The sequence below is a fragment of the Uloborus diversus genome, chromosome 8 (assembly GCF_026930045.1).
Source record: "Uloborus diversus isolate 005 chromosome 8, Udiv.v.3.1, whole genome shotgun sequence".
Classification (NCBI taxonomy): Eukaryota; Metazoa; Arthropoda; class Arachnida; order Araneae; family Uloboridae; genus Uloborus; species Uloborus diversus.
The window spans coordinates 84,827,934-84,847,553 of record NC_072738.1 but is presented as its reverse complement, the minus strand read 5'-3'; the positions used below and the strand labels follow the sequence as shown (position 1 = coordinate 84,847,553).

Genomic DNA, 19,620 nt, shown 5'->3' with positions numbered 1-19,620 from the left:
CATCCGTTGCTTCTCGATGCCTCAATTATTATTTGGTGCTGTTTACTAGATGATTTAATGATTCCATGATCCATAGAATTTCATAGTTAGATCAAAACTATTAGTACGACATTCCCACATAAGGGTTTCCTGCAAATTGGGGGAACTCCTTGAATTTCAATCTTTAGATTCGGGGAATCCCACTTCTAAGGTCACTTTTTTAAAAGTTAAGATGAAAAATACTGGAATATGACAAAACCCATGCTTGTAAAAATTAACTTTGCATTGTTGCTCAGCATGCTTTGCACTGTCTACTGTTTAGGAAATAAGTAATAACAGAAACCCAAAAGCAGTTGCTTAAAGATTCCTACTAAGTTCAGAAATGTTGCAAAAAATGTAAACTTGCTTTTCCATGTGCAAGCAAAAGAATTCATATGGGTAATTCCATTTTCTAAATTAGCTAAAAAGACATAAAAATGAATGTCATACGAATAGAAAAATATGTTACTTTTTTACAATCTTGGATCATATAGCTTATTAAAAATTTTAAAAAATGCATAATGTTCCCATTTTGTGCAAAGTTTGCTTGATATGTTGAAGGGCGTAAAAGAAATACATAAATGTAGTAGTTTGACCCAATTTCAAACTTTTACAGATAAAAAGTTGATGTGGTAAGAGCAATTATTGCACTATCCCAATGTTTACATTAAATTTAAAAGGAGACTAAAATATCTTCACACTTTGATCATTAATTAAATGTATTATTTGATACACAACATTACACAAATTAATTATTTTTTTCAGTTCCTACAAAACTTTCTCATTAGATTTATCTACTCAATTTTCTAACTTCATTAACATCCAATTGATACAGTAACCTTAAAAAAAAAAGGATTTTTTTTACCCTTAACTGACATAGCATTTTACCATCTATAATGGACAAATCACATTAAGTAACAGGTGCTTACTTCTTGAACAACTTTATCAAGTACTTCATCTTCTGCAGAATACATACGCTGTATACCTCTTCTACGTACTCTTGGGGAGGACATTTTGGCCCAATTCAAGTATACCGCTTCTGAAAGAAATTTGAATGGAACAAATTAAATACGATTGGTTCTATGTTTAACAGGGTTATTCTACAAAAAGCGTGCTTTTTTAGGTTCAGGGTGGTTAGTTTCAAAAATATTTATTTTTAAACACTTCTTTATGAGATTTAGAAAAGTATAACAAATTTTGAAAATGATCAATACAAAAAATAATAATGTTATAATTTTTTTAAATGTTTTTTTCACTGAACAGAGCGATACTTGCATGCCTCCCTTACATATCCCAGCACATTTGCTCCCATGTACTTTTCATTTATTTACTTAATACAAAAAAATATAACAGATTTAATATTGAATTTTGAATCACTTGAAGTTTTTTAATAGTTTAAATGAATTACTGTCAAAGTCTTTCTTGTTTTCTTCGTTCAGGATCTAATTAAGTATTAGAATTTCCAATAGACGGCAGTACAGGCAACTTATTACAAAAGTTTAGAATCACAGTAGCCCTTTTCAACTCTGGGTCTGCATAGTGAAGCTAAACAACTTAGCGTGAAAGAATTTCAGCACTATTCTCTTTGAAGTCAAACAGGTCCTTAACTTTGTGTATCCTCCGTTCTTGAGTTAAAAAGGAAATAATTGTTTGTGTACTAAATTTTTTTTTATTACTTAAAATTGAATTACTTTTTTTTTAGTAAATTCTAAATAACATGTTGCGTTAAATGTAAATCAACACATTGTGCATAGCAAAACATAAGAATGTATCCTCCGTATATGAATCCAATGTTACAGTATAGATGTAATGGAGGATATACAATGAGAAATGGAGCATACAATTTTTTTAAAAAATACATTTTAAGAAAGATGTGTACATTTTAATCAGTTCAAATCATGTTCCTCAAACAAGATACAAGTGCATTTAAATAAAAAGTTTAAAAATAATATTTAAAATATATATTTACTATCCGGTACCCTCCGTTCCAGGTCCAAAATTTTAACTACAAGAAAAGTTACAAAATAATCAATAATGTGACTAACTACGTGAGAGTAAAAAGGGGACTAAAAGAACCAATATAAATTAACTTAAAAAAAATTTGAAGATTTTTTACACGAATCTCAACTTCAAAAACATACATTTTTTGTATAATGAACCAACGACACTTTATTTAAAGACAACTTTTCACGGTCCCAGATGCTCCTCTGTAGTTAAACATTCTATTTGAGGACGCATTCAACTTATGGACGATTTTTTTGTGGTCCCTTGAAAGTCGTTAAATAAAAAGGCAACTGTATAAAATACCCTAGACCAGAGTTTCCCAAACTGTGGTTCGCAGACCCCCGGGGGTACGCGAGTTCATGCCAGGTAATCTGCAGTGCTATCCAGCTAAACGTTAAATATAATTGAGGTTGAAGGACGAGTAACGATATATTAATCTAAAAAAAAAAACAAAACAATTTATGAGGAGCAAAAAAGCTTTTGCTTAAGTACATGCAGGATGCAGCACCCCCCCCCCCTGAAGTACTTATCTGAACCAGACACCAATAATGACTGGATAAGATATCCTTTCAAAGGAAGAGACCTAGCTAGTCTTTCTTGTCTCTCTGAGAGTGATCAAGATGAATTAGTAGATTTATCTTGCAGTAGTTTTCTTCAAAGAAAATGATTCATGTCATTTTTGGTTTCATTTCAAGCCAGAAATAAAAAATTTAGCAAACAAAACACTAAAACATCTCCTTTTTTCTTCAACTTATTTGTGCAAACAAACATTCTCATCACTTTGCAACACAATAAAGGTGTAAAAAGGATTTAACAGCAACTGTAGAAGGATCCTTAAGGTTAAAAGTTTCAAAAATTCTTCCTAAAACTTTGGAAATAATAAAATACAAGAAACAGTTTCATACATCCCACTGATTTTTATTCATGAAGAATGAAGTAATGACATTGCTACGGAGGGAGAGAGGGGCGGTTTGCCCCGGGTGTCATAAGTCTGGGGGTGACATCCAAAGTGAAATTACAAATTCTTGAAAAATATGAAGTTAAAATAGATTATAGAAAAAATTGATTTAGCTGTTTCAAATCACTTTTTTGGGGGAGGGAAGGGGTCCGCAAAGTTCATAATTTTTCCGGAGGGGGTCTGCGGAGATCTGCAGTTTGGGAACCTTAGCACTAGACAACATAGAAGCATTGTGATATTTTTAGTGATATTATCCATAAATAAAAGATAATATATGTGTGTTGTGTGTATAAATTTATATGTCTGTACTGTATGTTCCCTGTACAGATCCAGTTTACATAGGATCTGGACAAAAGTTGGCAGTGAGGTACTTCTGCAAACCAGAAGGGTCATAGGGGATGCCAAAAAAGTAATGAACCATTCAAATTTTAATTTTAGTACCCTAAAGCAACCCGAAAAATTTATCAGACTGTGTTTTACTGATTAGTGAAGCATTTTATAACCAGTTTCATTTCTAGGTATGTATTTGTATGGGTGTGTGTTTGGGGGGGGCTTTAAGTTTTTGCCCCGGGTGCTGTCTTTTCTAAGGAGGCTCTGAAAGTAATAAATAGTCACTTTCTTTCCTAAGAGAAATGTTTACATCCTTGAGGTAACTTGGAATAGAACTGAGCTATAATTCAAGAATTATTCTCGGTGAGAGCAAACTTGAAAAAAAAATTAAGCTCCCAGACTTTACTAGGAAAAAGGGATTCTTTGTAACCCTAAAACATGTCTCTGCAGCAATTTTATACGTTTGTGTTACTTATTATTTTACTTTTCAAGCACAAATGTATTCAGCTAACTCAATTCTGGTATTTACGGTTTCACTTTTTCTATGTTCCAACATTTCAGAAATTAACAAAGTTTTGCACATTAAACTTCCCATATATTTTTTTCCTCAGAGTTAACTATACTATTAAAACTTGTACATGTCTGCTGGTGTGTTTTTAACCCTATCTCCTACCAGATCAACACTAGTACTGTTGGATACAGGATATCCAGGGAAAGCCATTCTGCCCTGCGTCAGCATTAAAACCATCAATTTTCACCCACGACAGGTAACATTGAGCCATTGTGGATGGTGAACGGTGGCTGGACGAGGGAACCGAGAAGAGGGCAGAGCTCTCAAGTGGTTTTAATAGAATGTGAAACACTAATATAGAAAAAGTATATTTTTTTATCTTTTTTTGTTCTATTGAAAACAAGTTGGATATTTAATTTAAAATAATGTGCATTTGTCATAGTAGTACAGATCTGGAATCAAAAGAAAAAAAAATGTGAGTGCTCAACAAGGCGTTTTTTTTTTTTTTAACAGTTGGAGTTTAAACTAATTTATTACTAATTGTGTAGGATGTACGTTCTGAATTATGTACGGCTCCTGCTTTTTTCTTTCTTTTTTTGGGGTAGAAATTAAGCTGTTTCGAATCATCAATGTAAAATTTCATCACATAAACAAATTTATAATTTTGCAATACAATGCATTTATGAAAATATTAACAAAATTCTACAAATATAAAAGTAATGAATGACCAGCAATAAGCTCTGGGCCCAGCAATGCTGTCCCTAGTTAATTTATAAGTCTCCAGTAAAAATCAATAGCCCTCTTAAAACTATCTATCCCATGCTCTTTTACAACCTTTTCTGGTAAGCTGTTCCATTAATGCAATCATTGCACCATTTAAAATTATTGCAATTAATATTTAGAACTGTTTAACTGAAAGTAAAATAGAGGCACACTTGTAGTGAAGTAATTTGGTGTAAAGTAACTCGTAAGTATAAACATATTTTTAAATTTTCACATACAAAGGAATTTAAGGCATGCATTCATTTTATATTTTTTGCTTTAAAAGTTGAGATCAGAATTACCCAGCAGAAAACAAAATCAATATTCCCCAAGTTGACGCTAACATTAAAAATTACTAAAAACAACCAAGAAAATCAAAAGTAAAAAATTAGAATTATACATTAATAACACCAGGAAAGAAGGAAATAATATTCACGATAGCAATAGACTTCAAACACTGACAGCGAATTTCAACTTGTACGTATTTAGTTCAATAAAAGTCATATCCAGTTTCTTCTACCCACGTGTTTTTAATATTATTTATACTTGAATTTAGGAGAATTAAATGTTCGCTAAAGTTCAAATACATACCTTGATATAATTTTTTACATTCTAGAATAATTCCAATAAAAATTGGACGGTATTACATCCTATGAATGACTTTTGCACTTGTCCTATTAATTCGTACTACCATTGGTAATTTAGTCCGAGTCCGACTGTATATGTACATTTAAAAACAGCTGCAAGTAAAATTGTCCCAAACATAATCAGTCTCTGGACGTTCCTTAAAATTTTATAGAGTTTTAACGGTACAACCAATAAAGTCACAAAAATTTAGCAAACAATTTGCAACAGGATATTTATTTTTTTTCATATAAATGCAACTTTCACGCATTTTTCCAAAGATAGTCAAAATATAAACATTAGTTTTGTTGATGTTTTATTTAACATAGAGGGCGTTGCTATCCAGACTCGAGGCTTTTTCAGCTCCAGCTGGGTTGACAAGTTTGTTTTGTTGAATGTTTGAATCCAGTCAAGCTGTCAACAAAAACTTTAAACAGATTTTTCAACTCAAACTTACAACTGTTTCGTTTACAATATTATTTTATTTCACAAATTCTCTTGAATCATTCTGTATTTCTTATCATATTTTCGTTATTTAAAATGGCATTTGCAGAATGACGTGTCTAAGGTCCCATGGCACATGCGCATATTGACTGCTGAATACTAGGATATCGGTGTATTTGTGATGCATTTACTTGTGATCTTGTAATGTTTGTTTGCAAAAAAAAACTTTCTCGAATCTTGAATGGTCGTAAAGTAATCTCTGTTTCAATGAATTTTTATACACATTGGCTGCTCTAAATTCCTTTTAAAATGTTTAAAAGGCTTCGCGAGCGTATAGCAGAAGAAGGTATAAAATTTCCCGTTGGCCAGGTAATACATCAGTAAAAAATTACATGATTAATTGTTGTAAGTTACTATACCTATAGTTTATTCGATCAATTCTTTTTATTAAATGTAAATTTGTCTGTCTTGGCAAAACATAGGTCCCTTTCCTATATGTAATGCTGTACATTGTATTCTAATCTACTTGATGAAAATAAATTTGCAGTATTTCTTTTCTTAATTCACAAAGTAGATAAGAAATAATTTCACATTAATGTAATTAAATCTTCTTTGCTGTTATTTTTGATTCACCAGCGGTGTTCTGCTTTAATTTGTAGTGGAGTAGATTGTAGGGCTTCTTTTGATTCATCTTCACTTCAAACATCATTCTCTGAAAAAGCCAAAGATTGAATTCTTTGATTAAAATTGTACAACAAACAGCTCTAATAGAAGACTAAGTCTTTTTTTTACTAAAATTTTGCTGTTACATTTACTTCATACATTTAAAAATGCTTGTTCACGATTTGAGACAAATTCAGTTTAATAAAATATGCTGCTTTAAAGAAAAATGTTGAAAGGTGTTGGTAAGGGTGTAGGTAAATGTTACAGGGTAAAGACGTCTGTTGCATGGGCGCTCATATGCAAAATTGTAAGGGGGGGGGGGCTCAGAAATTTTAACCATGGTTTAGCAGGATATTTTCCCCATGGAGGCAGATTTCAGGACAGATTAGAGTCATTAAAATTTGACATTTTTAAATCATTTATTCATTAATTGCTGGAGAAGAAATATTTTTATATTTTTGCAAAGAAAAAAGTACTACTAAAAGCAAGGAAGTTCTTATTTCCAAGGGGGCCTCGAGCCCTCCCTTGCCCCCCTATATGGGCACCCTTGGTCTGTTGCATTGCAAAAAAGCTAGCTATCAGAGTTTTTTAATTTGAAATGTTTCTGTTTCACCTATATTTAGCTTCATGTTTTATGCTTAAAAGGGTAGAAATTTAATAAGTCACTTGTCCATTGGACCAGAAACTAGACTTTCACTTGCCTGTTCCCCTTTAATGGTCCAATTTTGCATCCTGATTGTAAATAATAAGAAAAGATTTTAATAAGCGAAAATATAAGTGACAAATAGGCTCATTTTTAGCAGTTTTCAATAGATCTGTCTAAGCGACTAAAGAAGAGTCGTCTCTTTCTCAGTCACGTTGCTCACTTTTTCTTTTTGTAGTTGCTTTGGGAGCAAGGTCATAAGGTGATAAAAACAATATATTATAATGATGTAGAAATTTTTTTAACTACCCTTTCCTTCAAATAAAACCCAAGTATTTTAAATAAAGGTGCAACAACACTTTCTACAATTTCAAAACAATTAGACCTGTCAAAAACTTAAATACAGCCATATTGACATTTTTAAAATAAAGATTGCTCAACCTGAAACATTCATCATAATTTATTATTTTATCATCATGTTAAATTAAAATTAAATTAAAAAAATAATTAAAATGAATTTAATAAATTCCTTCAAATTAATTTGTTATGCCTTAAAAATAGTAGGTTCAAATATTAAAACTTAAATCCAGTTTTTAAATAGTTCTGCTTAAGCTTTTTGGTAAATTAACAATTATTTAAAAGTTATTTTATCAATCAAAAAAGGTTAATGTAATTATGTATATTTTTTTCCTTTTTCTTTTGAGTAAAAGCAAAACTAAATCACTTAGCACGCAATGGTTAATTATAAATCAGATGAATATTGTTGATTTTTTTTTATTAACTTTATCTACAAATTACTATAAACATTCTATGTTAAAGTAACATCAATATCTTCATCAATTTTGATATTGTCATCAGCTTCCAAAAGCATGGCCTTTTTTTCTTTGACTGTTGGATATCTTGGTCGTTTAACCATGCTGATGCAAAAACAAAATGAAAAAACTGCAAATAATGTTGTTATAAAGTTTTCAAATACTGTAAAATAGGCGTTATCACTATTAATACGTTAAAATCACTAGTAATACGTTTAATATGTGCGCAAAATACTACATGCATAACAATAGACGATAAAGCTAAGCCACTTGGCAGGCTACGTTATCACTCGAAGCCCTTCTACTTGGGTGAGTTCATTGATGAAAAGAAAGGGGGGGGGGGAAGCAGCCAAAATAGAAGGTTTGTACGTAAAATTAATGTACACTAGTGCTCTCGGGTTAAGTGAACCACCAGTAAATGGTTTTCGATTTCCATCTTTCACACTAACATATATGTTAACCTAAAATACCCCCCAGGAAAAAAGTTTTCTCTAAAGAATTCCCCTCAAAACCCATTTCCCTAGAGAGGGCAAGGTTTCCCCAAAATCGAGAAATTACCCCTCATTCTGGCAACACTGAGGTCCTGTGTCCCGGGGCACTGTTTTGATAATTGACAACTATAAAACTATCACTCATTGAAGCTAAACAATTGTTTTCATAAGAAATAAGCAAAACTGATTGTATTTAGACTTCTGCAAACAAATGATTTCAAATGCAGCAAACAATAAGAGCAAGAACAATCATGATCTGGACCTGATTCACTGGTAGGCTCATGAGAACCAGCTTAGGGGGCACCTAAAAAATTACAACCAAATAAAATTTTAATTAATTTAATTTTATGTTTAATATCAAGAGTGATGAGAAAAGTGCATTAACTATAGCTTTTAGAATAAAAGAGCCATTTTTTTAAAATCTAGTTTGAAGGTTGGCAAAGTTTTGGACACTATGGTAAAAACCCTGTTTTTTACCGTTCTGTATAAAACCCTTGTGTCCAAAAGTGTCCAAAACTATATTTTTTAAGAAAAATTGTATTCTGTGAGAAAACATCAAAAACAATAAAATTTTCAATAGGAGGGAAAACTTTCATTTGAGTAAAAAACTGGCTGACCGGAAGGAAATAAAGTGTAGTTGTAAGGGGAAATTATTTTAAATGGAGTGAGGTTTTAAGCGGGGTTCCTCAGGGATCAGTGTTAGGGCCTGTTTTGTTCATTGTTTTTTATGAAGGATATTCATAAAAATATTTCTGGGAACATGAATTGTTTTGCTGATGACGTCAAAGTTATGTGGATTGTAGATAATGAAGAACACGCAAATCAGCTGCAAGAGGTTCTAGATCATATTACGGACTGGGCTGATAAATGAGGTATGGCTGTTAATGTTGGGAACAGGACCGTATTTGGAAGTGTGGAGGCCCCGGAGCAACGAAGGAGTGGAGGCCCTTAAATTTTACTTTCTTCAATCTTACGTCTGGCCTCTACAGCTGTTTTAGGCATACTGTCCTAAATTTTCTAAATTAGGACCTGATCATAAGAGAGAGAACAACTATCAAAAAAGAAGTACAGTAGACCCTCCTTTTACTCAGGGGTTACGTTCCACGGAAATGCCTCGTGAATCAAAACCGTGTAAATTGAGACCTAATAATAGTGTTAAAATAGGGCTTGAAAAAAAATATTTCATTCTAGTTGATGACTAATTTTATAATAGTTTAATGTGTACTTATATCGATTTATATGCACAACATGCATAAAGAATACATAAATTAATTTTGTGTATGTACAAAAATAAGCTGGCCATAATAGTATTTTGGCAGCCATTAAGAATTTTTCTCTGTAGTTCTTTGCATAGTATTTACGAATCTATTATCACATGCGCCATTTCCATGATAGAATCTTCTTTCACTAGCAAATCAGAATCTCATTGCAGTTGTCAAAGTATGGCTCAAAATGTTCAATGTGAACGTTTTTGGTATTGTGTCATGGATGTTGATATGCTCGTTGCTTTTGTCCTCCTTTGTCATTCCCAAAAGTTCTTCTTCCAGTGAGTTCTGAACTGTGTGAATTGAATAACTTTACTTCTAAAAAGAGCTCTGGAACCATTCGCAAAAAATGTCTCCAGTGGCCCAAGCTCGATTATTAAAAAGCCAAAATGCAGTTTATTACATGTAATTGGCAATCTTTAGGAGTTTGGATTTTGAAAGAGAGGACAATTTTATCTGTTTGCATTGCTGCATCTGCGTAAAACCGAAACTCATCCGCATAAAATAAAATAAGGGTGTCAAATCTTAAACCACGTAAAATAAACCAGCGTAAAACAAGGTTCATGTATAGTAGCTCAACTGAAACAACTTTTTCAGTTGACATTTTTTTTCTAAGTAGTAATTGAATTTTATGCAATAGTTAATATATATTGTTGGTTCACCTGAGCAGAATTAACAGGCAATCATTTCCATCCTGGCAGTATCCATGCGTTGGTGCTTGGTATTTTGTATTTTTGTGCTTTTTTATGTACTCCTTACTTAGCTTTAAAAATTTTGTTTTTAGAATGATGTATCAACTAGTGAAAAGATTGTTTCACCAAGAGATCAACAAATCATCAACAGTATCAGATGTAAATTTCATTTAGGAGTATCATAGCAAGCCAAAATGCAGTTTATTACATGTAATTGGCAATCTTTAGTAGTTTGGATTTTGAAAGAGGGGGAAAATTTTATCTGTCTGCATTGCTGCATCCGCGTAAAACCCAAACTCATCCACATGAAATAAAATAAAGGTGTCAAATCTTTAACCGCATATAATCGAAACTGCATAAAATAAACCCTTGTAAAAAGAGGGTCTACTGTAACACACATTTCTCAAAGCTAGAGATTGCTAGCACATGACATAAAGTGCTAAGTTTCTAGTTCAGTTGACATGAGAATATGCTAAACAAAATCATTCAACTACTTTTGATTGGATAACAGATTGCTTGATTTTGAATTTTTCTTAAAAATGGACCATGTTGATTTGTTATTAAATGAAATATCTATTTTTGTAAGGGTAATAAGCCATAATTTTGGACATGAGTTATGTTAATATTTCAAGGAGGTATATTTTTATTTCAAAAGTGATTTTTTCCTTCTTAATAGCTTTCAAATAACCCTGGAAAAACTTTTCAGGATTCTGAAGGCAAAGGGGCTGTTGCAAATTCCAATGAGGTTTGTTGCTTAGTTTGTACTTTCTTCAAAATTATAAGTATTATCTTCCCAATTAGTGACCTTTTTTTTTTTGTCTTCTCTGGGACCAGCCTAGCTGAGGCTAGATCCTGTAGCTGATCGTCACATTTGTATTGTGTTTGCTCTAGAATTTATAGTTTTTCTAATCAATTAACATTGTTGCCGACTTTGAAATCAGTAAGGGGCCATTCATTAATTATGTAAGGGTCCCAAGGGGAGGGGTGGGGGTTGGAGAAATCTCTACATACCCTTGCTTTGGCGGGGGTGGGGTCAAACTCATTCTTACTTAACATTTTGCTAGTCGATACTTTAAAAAAAAGAAAAAAATCATGAGGTGAAGTGGCTTGGCAGGGATCATATTTCATTTGAGTCTGGTAGGTAAAAAACTTGTTAGGGTGAGCTGTTTTTTAATTGTTGAACTAAGAATGACTAGTGTAAAATGTAATTAAAGAATCTCATTATGTATAGCATGTTTATTTTTAATTAGTATCACATCATATACAAAAAAAAAATATCAAAAAACATTCAGTCTAAATTCTAATGTTTTAGTAAACATTTCTTTACATAAAAAGGCTTTTAAAGATAATTTAATAATAGTGATTCGTGTGATGTAAGATACGTATGCATCAAAGAACTGTATTGAAATGTTTGGTTTATGTTATGCATGGTGTATTTAATTTTACTGCGCATAGCTACTAAAAGTAGGAGAATGTGGGGCAAAATGAAATGGTTCAGATGACTGAGCTTTTTCAAAATGAACAAATGGGAAATTTGTTTTGTAAAATTACAGTATAAAAAGAAAGAACATTGCATATTATAATAAAACTTATAATGAAATATTCTTTTTTTTTTGTCAGTAAAATTGTGCCTTAAAAAAAAGTGGGAAATGTTCACTTTTTTTTCATGGGGCAAATTGAAAAATGTAATTTTTTTCAAATGAAATATTTTTTATTTGATTATGAAAAATATTTTTGAATAAAATAATGAGCAAATGAAAGGATAATTTATTAAATGTAAAAATAATAAAGCAATAAACTTATAAATTAATTAGTTTACTAATTAATACACGAAAAGAAATAAATGAGTGAATGCGTAAGAAAATAAGTGAAAGAATGAATAAATAATCGAATTATTCAAGGAAGGAATGTAAATAAATTAGTTAATAAATGAATACGTGTAAGTGATTTAGTAAATGATTGAATGAGTAAACAAAATGAACTATTTCACTTTGCCCCACATGCGTTTAACTAATTATGAAAAATATTCATTTTATTTTATTTCACAAATGCCTGGTACATTGACCATTAGGCCATAAAACCGCGGGCTCTCCAATATTTCTCGACAGCACAATTAAAATTGGTTAGTGCAGATCAGTCATCCAGATGAGTAGCGTCCATGACTTGTCCAGAGTTACATAAAGTGCAGGTCGGGGAATCCTTCAGTTGAAAGCGGAACAAATAGGCATTGAGACAATCGTGTCCTGTTAAAAGTCTAAAAGCAGCCACAGCAGCAGCTCGAGGAGAATTTGGGATACAGTGGGACTCATTGCACAGTCTCCCCCAGGATTTACCTTCAGCAGCCCGGGAAGCAACACGGCAAAACGCATCCCTATGCACCCTCTTGATCTCTAATCCAGCAGAGTGGAGCGACAAGGGTCCACGTGAGCTTTGGAGAATATTACATCCCTTCTTGGCCAAGAAGTCGGCTTTCTCATTTCCGGGTAGACCACAGTGGGGTGGTACCCACTGAAAAGCCACAGTTTTCTCAATACCCTTCAGGAGTTTTTTAAAGCTCTGAATACGAGTCCCCTTACTTTCATGGTTATTACTAGACAAAGCCTGTAAAACAGAGGTCGAGTCTGAAAGTATTACTGAAAGTATTACTGCTTTTTGGAATGGATACAGATGTGAAGCAAGTTGTTGTAATGCCACATGAATGGCTTCAAGTTCTCCATCGAAATGGGTTGTGAAAGATCCAACATGTTGATAAAAAGAAAAATAGTCACAAAATATTCCAGCGCCGGCACCCGGGAAAAATCCAACAGGGACCCATCAGTATAGATGTGAAGCCATTCAGCAGGAGGGAAACGAGTGTTAATTGTTTCCAAGGCAACAGCGCAAAGTTCAGTAGGATTTAGGTCGCGTTTTTTTGCATCCAGAACCATGTCTAGTCTGACATCAAGTTCCAAATGGTTCAATGGATTTGCAAAAGATAGAAGTTCAATGAGAGCATCATTAATGTCATTGTATTGGGAGTTCTCACGAACACATTGAATGAAACCTCTCTGAGTCTTTAGACTACGAATTCCACAATGACTGTAATCTCTCCAGAAATTGTTAGGGAGTCTAGTTAATCTATTATATAGAATAGCTGCATTCCTCTGTATTAAATTATTCATTGGTTGTTGGTTACAAAGTAATTGCATGGAAAGCACAGGAGTTTTTTTAATTCCTCCCGTAATCATGTGGAGCACTTGGTTTTGGAAGGTGTCAAGGGGTTTCATGACTTTGTCCGAGGCTGTGATCAAAACTTCATTCAGAACCGGCTGAATATAGGTCGTGTAAGTTGTATTCAAAGTTCCTCTACTACATCCCCATTTAACTCCCGCTAGTCTTTTGAGAATGGGAAGTCTCTTCCTTGCTTTTGAAATGACATGCTCAACATGTTTAGCCCAATTCAGTTTACTGTCAAGGATGTATCCAAGATAAGTTGAAGCATCCTTATTTTGAAGGATAATACCATTAGAGACAAGACAGGGAGCAAAGAATTGCCTATTTAAAGCAAAGAATTGGCAAGTAGTCTTCAATAAGTTTATAGTCATGTTATTTTCCTCACACCACGAATCCAGTCTCTCGAGTGCCAAATTCAAGATAGTATTTAAATTGGGCTGATCTTTTTTTGATGCACTGCACCAAATAGCAAGGTCGTCAGCAAAGAGAGCTGTCTTAGTCAACCCATCAGAAGTCAAGATGTCGGGAAGGTCATTAATAAAGATGTTGAATAATGTGGGGCTAATCACTGTACCTTGTGGAAGACCAGTTTCAGTTTGTTTATAACAAGAAGTGGCTTCACCGAAATGAGTGGCACAGAAACACTGGGAAAGAAAGTTCCTGATCCATGAAAGCATATTGCTGCAAACGCCCAGGGATTTGAATTTTTGAATGCATTTGAGTCGCCAAACAGAAGCAAAAGCTGCCTCAAAATCTACGAACAGAGCCAGAACAGAGCATCTCTGATCCAAGGAATCCTTAATAGACTGACTCAAAAAAGCAACTTGCTGGTTTGTAGACTGATGTTTTCTAAATCCTGCTTCAGTTGGAGACAGAAGACCATTTGATTCAAGGTACCAGTTTAAGCGAGCCGTGATCATTCTTTCCATGACCTTCAATAAAATACTGGTCAGGGAAATAGGACGGTAGTTTGTTAAGTCATCCGAAAGCATATTTCTTTTATGAATAGGGATGATAATAGCCAGGGACCCCCGAATTCCAGCTGTAATTAGAAAATTCCAACAGCGCCTTAAGTGCATTTTTTCCAAGATGTTTCAAAAATTCAGGATGGAAGCCATCTGGTCCGGGAGACTTACCACACTTTATGCGCCGAATAGCCTCTTTAAGTTCTGAAATGGCCAAGTTAAGATGAAAAACCTCATGTCCAGGCGGATGAGACGAGGCAAAGTCCCGGCGGATCTCTTTTCTAAGAATTTTCTGCTGGGCCTTGAGATTTCTCTTTAAGCCTTGTCTTGTAGAATAAAAGGCATTAAAAGCATTGGCAATATCTCTGTCATTTGTTAAAATACCTCTACCAACTCTCATTGGTTCTCTAGGCGGTGCCGTTGATTTATTCAGCAACCTATTCACATAATTGAAAACCTTTTTTCCATCCTTTCGGTAATCAATTTTTGAAATGAAATCACTAAAGCAGTCTCTTTTTGCTGAGAGAATTTCTTTGCGAAGTATAGCAACGTTTTTTCTCTAGGATTGGACATCTTCTGGTTTCTTGGAAAGCTCAGCCGTAATACGAGCATTAGTGCGTATTTCTTTAAGGGTAGCAAGTTTTTCGTTCCAGAATGGTTTATATTTAAATTGCTTACCTCTGGGAATCCATTTTTTTGCAACATCGAAGATAATATTAGAAAATCTGGAGAAGGCTTTATCAATACTCTCATTGACATTACAAAAACTGGAATACGTTTTAAAATAATTTTCAAGTTCAAAAGTAAAATTTTTCCAGTTAGCCTTAGAAAAATTCCATCTATTTCTAACCTTTTTCTTTGGTGTCTTGATGGTAGTTCTGGTGCTAAATCCGGTAACAATCATTCGATGACCAGAACCAGGGTCATAAATAACTTCTCTTACAGTATCATCGGCAATGATTGCGGAAGCCAATGTCAAATCTGGGTTAGTGCCATTGCCATTATAGTGAAGGTAAGTTGGAATATCCGTGTCGTTGTATAAAAGTTCCATTTTATCTGGAGTCGAAAGATCTTCAATCACAGTCCGAGCGGGGTTTACATCATAATAATTCCAAATATGGCTATGAGCATTGAAGTCTCCACACAAAATTGTTTATTAAAAAAGGTCAGAAGACTGAAGTCAAGTTTAGTGTTACCAGGTGGACTATAGCAACCATAAATTTTAAAATCATTTTTCTTTTTCCATACATTTAATTGTATAATTTCAGCACCATTATAAGAAGAGAAATTGCTGATTTCATGGAAATCGGATGTCAAATTATTTTTGACTCCAGTAAGAATGCCACTAGCAATTCTTCTTGATTTAGGAAGAATTTTAGTATAGTATGGTCCAAAATTATGGAATTTCAATGAGTCATGAGTCAAATTAGCCTCAAGAATAATGAAGATGTCAATGTCATATGAATGCAGAATTGTCAACAACTGAGTTCTTTTTTCATGCGAGAGACCGCCAGCATTCCACTGGAGAATTCGCAGTCGTTTCAAATCCTTAAAAGGACGATCACTATAAATTGATTGCGTTTTAAAGCGAAATTATAAAATCTCTTAAAATTAATAAAGCTCTTAATTATAAGCAAGCCACTTTTCGTCAGTTTAAAGAAACTGATCAGAGTGCGGAGAGGCTCCAGTATGGTAAGGCAAGGCGAAATTTTAAGTATTTGGTACGGATTCAGAAAAGGGAATTGGAGCAAAGGCTGGCAGATGACATTGATGGGAACCCTAAGAGGTTTTTTGCTTACGCTAATTCTGGGAAAGCTCGAAACAGTCAAATTGGGCCTTTGGTTGATGAGCTTGGAAATTTAATCCAAAACGAGAAGGATATTGCAAATGTTCTAAATAACTTTTTTTCCAGTGTGTTTAACGATAATTGTATCTCAACAGTTGACACTAACAAGACACAAGCTATTATACAGCTTGAGGATTTCGTATTTTCCAGGGAGGAGCTTTTATTTCATTTGAAAAAGATTAAAGCAACTAAAGCTCCGGGACCAGATAATATTTATCCAAAAATTTTAGTTGAATGTGCAGAGGAATTAGTGGATGTTATTTTGAATATTTTCAATGCTTTTTATAACTTGGAGACAGTGCCAGAGGATTGGAAGCTGGCTAACATAACGCCACTCTTCAAGAAGGGATCTAAAGGTATTGCTGGGAATTATAGACCTGTAAGTTTGACTTCGGTGATTTGTAAGATTTTCGAAACTTTGATCAAAATTAAGATCATGAAGTTCTTAGAGACTAATAGTCTGTTGACTAGTTTGCAGTATGGTTTCAGGAAAGGTAAATCCTGTACTACTAATTTATTGCATTTCTACGACAAGGTTACCTCAGCTTTAGATAACAAAAAATGTGTGGATGTTGTTTATATTGATTTTCAAAAAGCTTTTGACAAGGTACCGCATGTTGCTCTTCTCAGCAAGTTAGCTGACATAGGAATAGGAGGAAAAACTTTACTTTGGAATAGAAATTGGCTTACTGGTAGGAAGCAAAGAGTAGTTGTGTGAGGAAATCATTCTAATTGGAGTGATGTTTTAAGTGGGGTTCCTCAGGGATCAGTTTTAGGGCCTCTTTTGTTTATTATATTTATGAATGACATCAATGAAAATATTTCTGGAAGCATGAATTGTTTTGCTGACGATGTAAAAGTTATGGGGATTGTTGAAAATGAAGAACAAGTGAAACAGCTGCAAGAGGATTTAGATCATATTACTAAGTGGGCAGATAAATGGGGTATGGCAGTTAATGTAGGGAAATGTCAAGTGCTACACTTAGGTCATGGAAATAAGCGTATGAGATATTGTTTACAGGGTTCAGTCATAAATCAGGCAGAAAATGTTATGGATTTGGGTATCTTTATAAATCAGGACTTCAAGTTTAGTCAACAGTGCAGTATTGCTAGTAACAAAGCCAACAAAATGCTTGGGTTTATCAATAGATCTATTTCAAACAAATCTAAGAAAGTTCTTCTGCCTTTATATAGGAGTTTAGTAAGACCTCATTTGGAGTATGCTGTTCAGTTTTGGTCCCCTTATCTGAAGAAAGATGTTTTTGTATTGGAAAGGGTTCAAAGAAGGGTAACTAAATTAGTAAGGGGACTCTCAGATTTAGATTATGATACCAGACTTAATAGGCTTAACATGTATAGCCTGGAGCAAAGGAGAGTCGGAGGGGACATGATTCAGTTATTTAAATTTATCAATATGAAAGATGTAAATGGATTAAATTTTTGCGGGGAAAGCAGGACAAGGGGTCATTGTTTTAAACTATTTAAATCTCAGGCTAACTTGGAAATCAGGAAAAACTATTACTTTAGCCGGGTCGTGGGCACTTGGAATAGCTTACCGGAAGAGGCGGTAATGAGCAAGGGAGTGGATAGCTTTAAGAGGGCCATTGATCTTCATTGGGGACTAATTAATTGACTAGGACCAGCCTAGCTGGGCCCAGAGCCTGTTGCTGGTCGTCACATTTGTATTTGTATTTGAAATCACAAGGAGAGCGGTAGACGCTGTAGCAGATTTAGCGTTATCCAGGGTGCACCACGAGGAGGCTTGCTACGTTACACCCCTTTATGAAAAATATTAAAAACACAAATAAGTTAAATATTAACTAAATAAATACTGCACCGAATATTAAAAGGTCCCAATTAATATTTAAAATGTTAAAAACAAGAACTTTATCATTTAATATCACCAAAATTATATTTTTGACTCACAACAAAATTTTACAATATGCATATCAGTTGTTAAAAATTGCTTGTACAATCATATTGTTTGATTTTTAGAGGGATGTTTTTTCTTTACTGGAATAGAGTACATGTGTTACTACATAGTTAAAATATTACTAGATAAGGTGGCGTTAGAAGCAGGGGCGGCAAATAGGGGGCTCAAGAGGGGGCGATTGCACCCCCAAATTTTTTGAGCAGAATGATAGAAAATGGGTGAATTCAATTTATGTAAATCAGAAATCAATGTTCACTAAAGGAAATCTCGCTGGTTCTCAGCAACTATTTGATGAAACTCGACATGTTCTCAGACTAGAAGAAGTGTTTTTCGTTATTTGGATGATGACTTAGAAATTCATGGAGTATTTTCGGCCTTTTCAGAACATAGAAAACTGATAGAAAACCATGGTTAATTTTAACTAAAGACGACATTGCCTCATATAGGCTAACTATTTCACACTTGTGTGCCCAGTGTTACGATGGTTATGTCCAATACGAGAGGCTCGTGAAAAGTGGTGTGCCTGCATGGTTTTCACAAGAAAATTCCTTGATATTTTACATTCACTTTTACGCTCATTTTTTCAGTGTATATTTATTTAATGAGTGTTCATTGCTTTCTTCTGCTAGAAACACGTTTCAGCTGCTCAATACACTTTTCATAGAAACTTCTTCAAAATGCATGTGATTATTGAAAAAAAAAGACATATTAACCAAATACCTTTTATGGGGCTTTATCATTATGCAATCGCGGAGTGACACAAGATAATCTTCAAGAGTTAAAATGATAAAACCATTTCTCTATAACTTCAAAGCAGTGATTTGACGACTGGCAGAATTAATGCAAAACGATTCTTTCAATGGTGAAAAAGCTCATGCCCTTTAGCATGTATAACTTCGTTGAATTTTTATCCAATTTATTTGCATCGGGAAAAGGTTTTTGAAAAATGCTTTACTCTATCAAAATCTATATCTTCAATCCGCTACTCGACTATTCAAACCATAGTTCAATCTACAATTGATCTGTGTGTACATTTCAATCAATCGTGAAATTTTTCAAAAAAAAAAATTCTTCCTCCAAGCCAATTTTAAAGAGACGCAAAAAAAAAAAAAAGTGACAAAAATCCACATGATGATGTGAAGTCAAACATTAATTTTTGAATATTTTGTATGAAGTAATAGATTCAGTTTCGAATGAAATTAGCACAAGATTTGATGATAATTATTTTTCTGTATGGTTGGCTAGGATTACGATTATTTGGATTGGATTTTGAAAACGAAAAATAAAATGTTTCAACTGTGAGTAAAATTTTTAGCATGAGGAAAGAACAATTACAAGCAATATACCGACAAAATGGTTTTCACATCCAGAGACTGCAGTTTCGTCCTTATTATGGGCTCATCAATCTGGAATAGTGAATAACAGAGCTGGAGGCAGATGATATCT

General features: G+C 33.6%; 2 protein-coding genes across 3 annotated transcripts in view; one reads left to right on the top strand and one right to left on the bottom strand.

Moving 5' to 3' along the window:
* LOC129227581 (leucine-rich repeat flightless-interacting protein 2-like) overlaps positions 1-5,249 on the bottom strand; it is an 87,982-nt gene extending 82,733 nt beyond the window's left edge. The window contains exons 1-2 of the mRNA XM_054862165.1: positions 5,175-5,249; positions 948-1,057 (exon numbers count right to left, since the gene is read on the bottom strand). Of these exons, the coding sequence (XP_054718140.1) occupies positions 948-1,031 (84 nt within the window). The 5' untranslated portion in view covers positions 1,032-1,057; positions 5,175-5,249. The remainder of the gene's footprint in view (positions 1-947; positions 1,058-5,174) is intronic.
* Positions 5,250-5,654: 405 nt separating this feature from the next.
* LOC129228194 (golgin subfamily A member 4-like) overlaps positions 5,655-19,620 on the top strand; it is a 65,398-nt gene continuing 51,432 nt past the window's right edge. Inside the window, exons 1-2 of one of the 2 annotated variants that reach the window (XM_054862862.1) lie at positions 5,655-6,020; positions 10,924-10,962. In XM_054862862.1, coding sequence (XP_054718837.1) covers positions 5,961-6,020; positions 10,924-10,962 — 99 coding nt within the window. In that variant the 5' untranslated portion in view covers positions 5,655-5,960. Of the gene's footprint in view, positions 6,021-10,893; positions 10,963-19,620 lie in introns of both variants that reach the window. The other variant, XM_054862861.1, reaches the window with a different exon arrangement.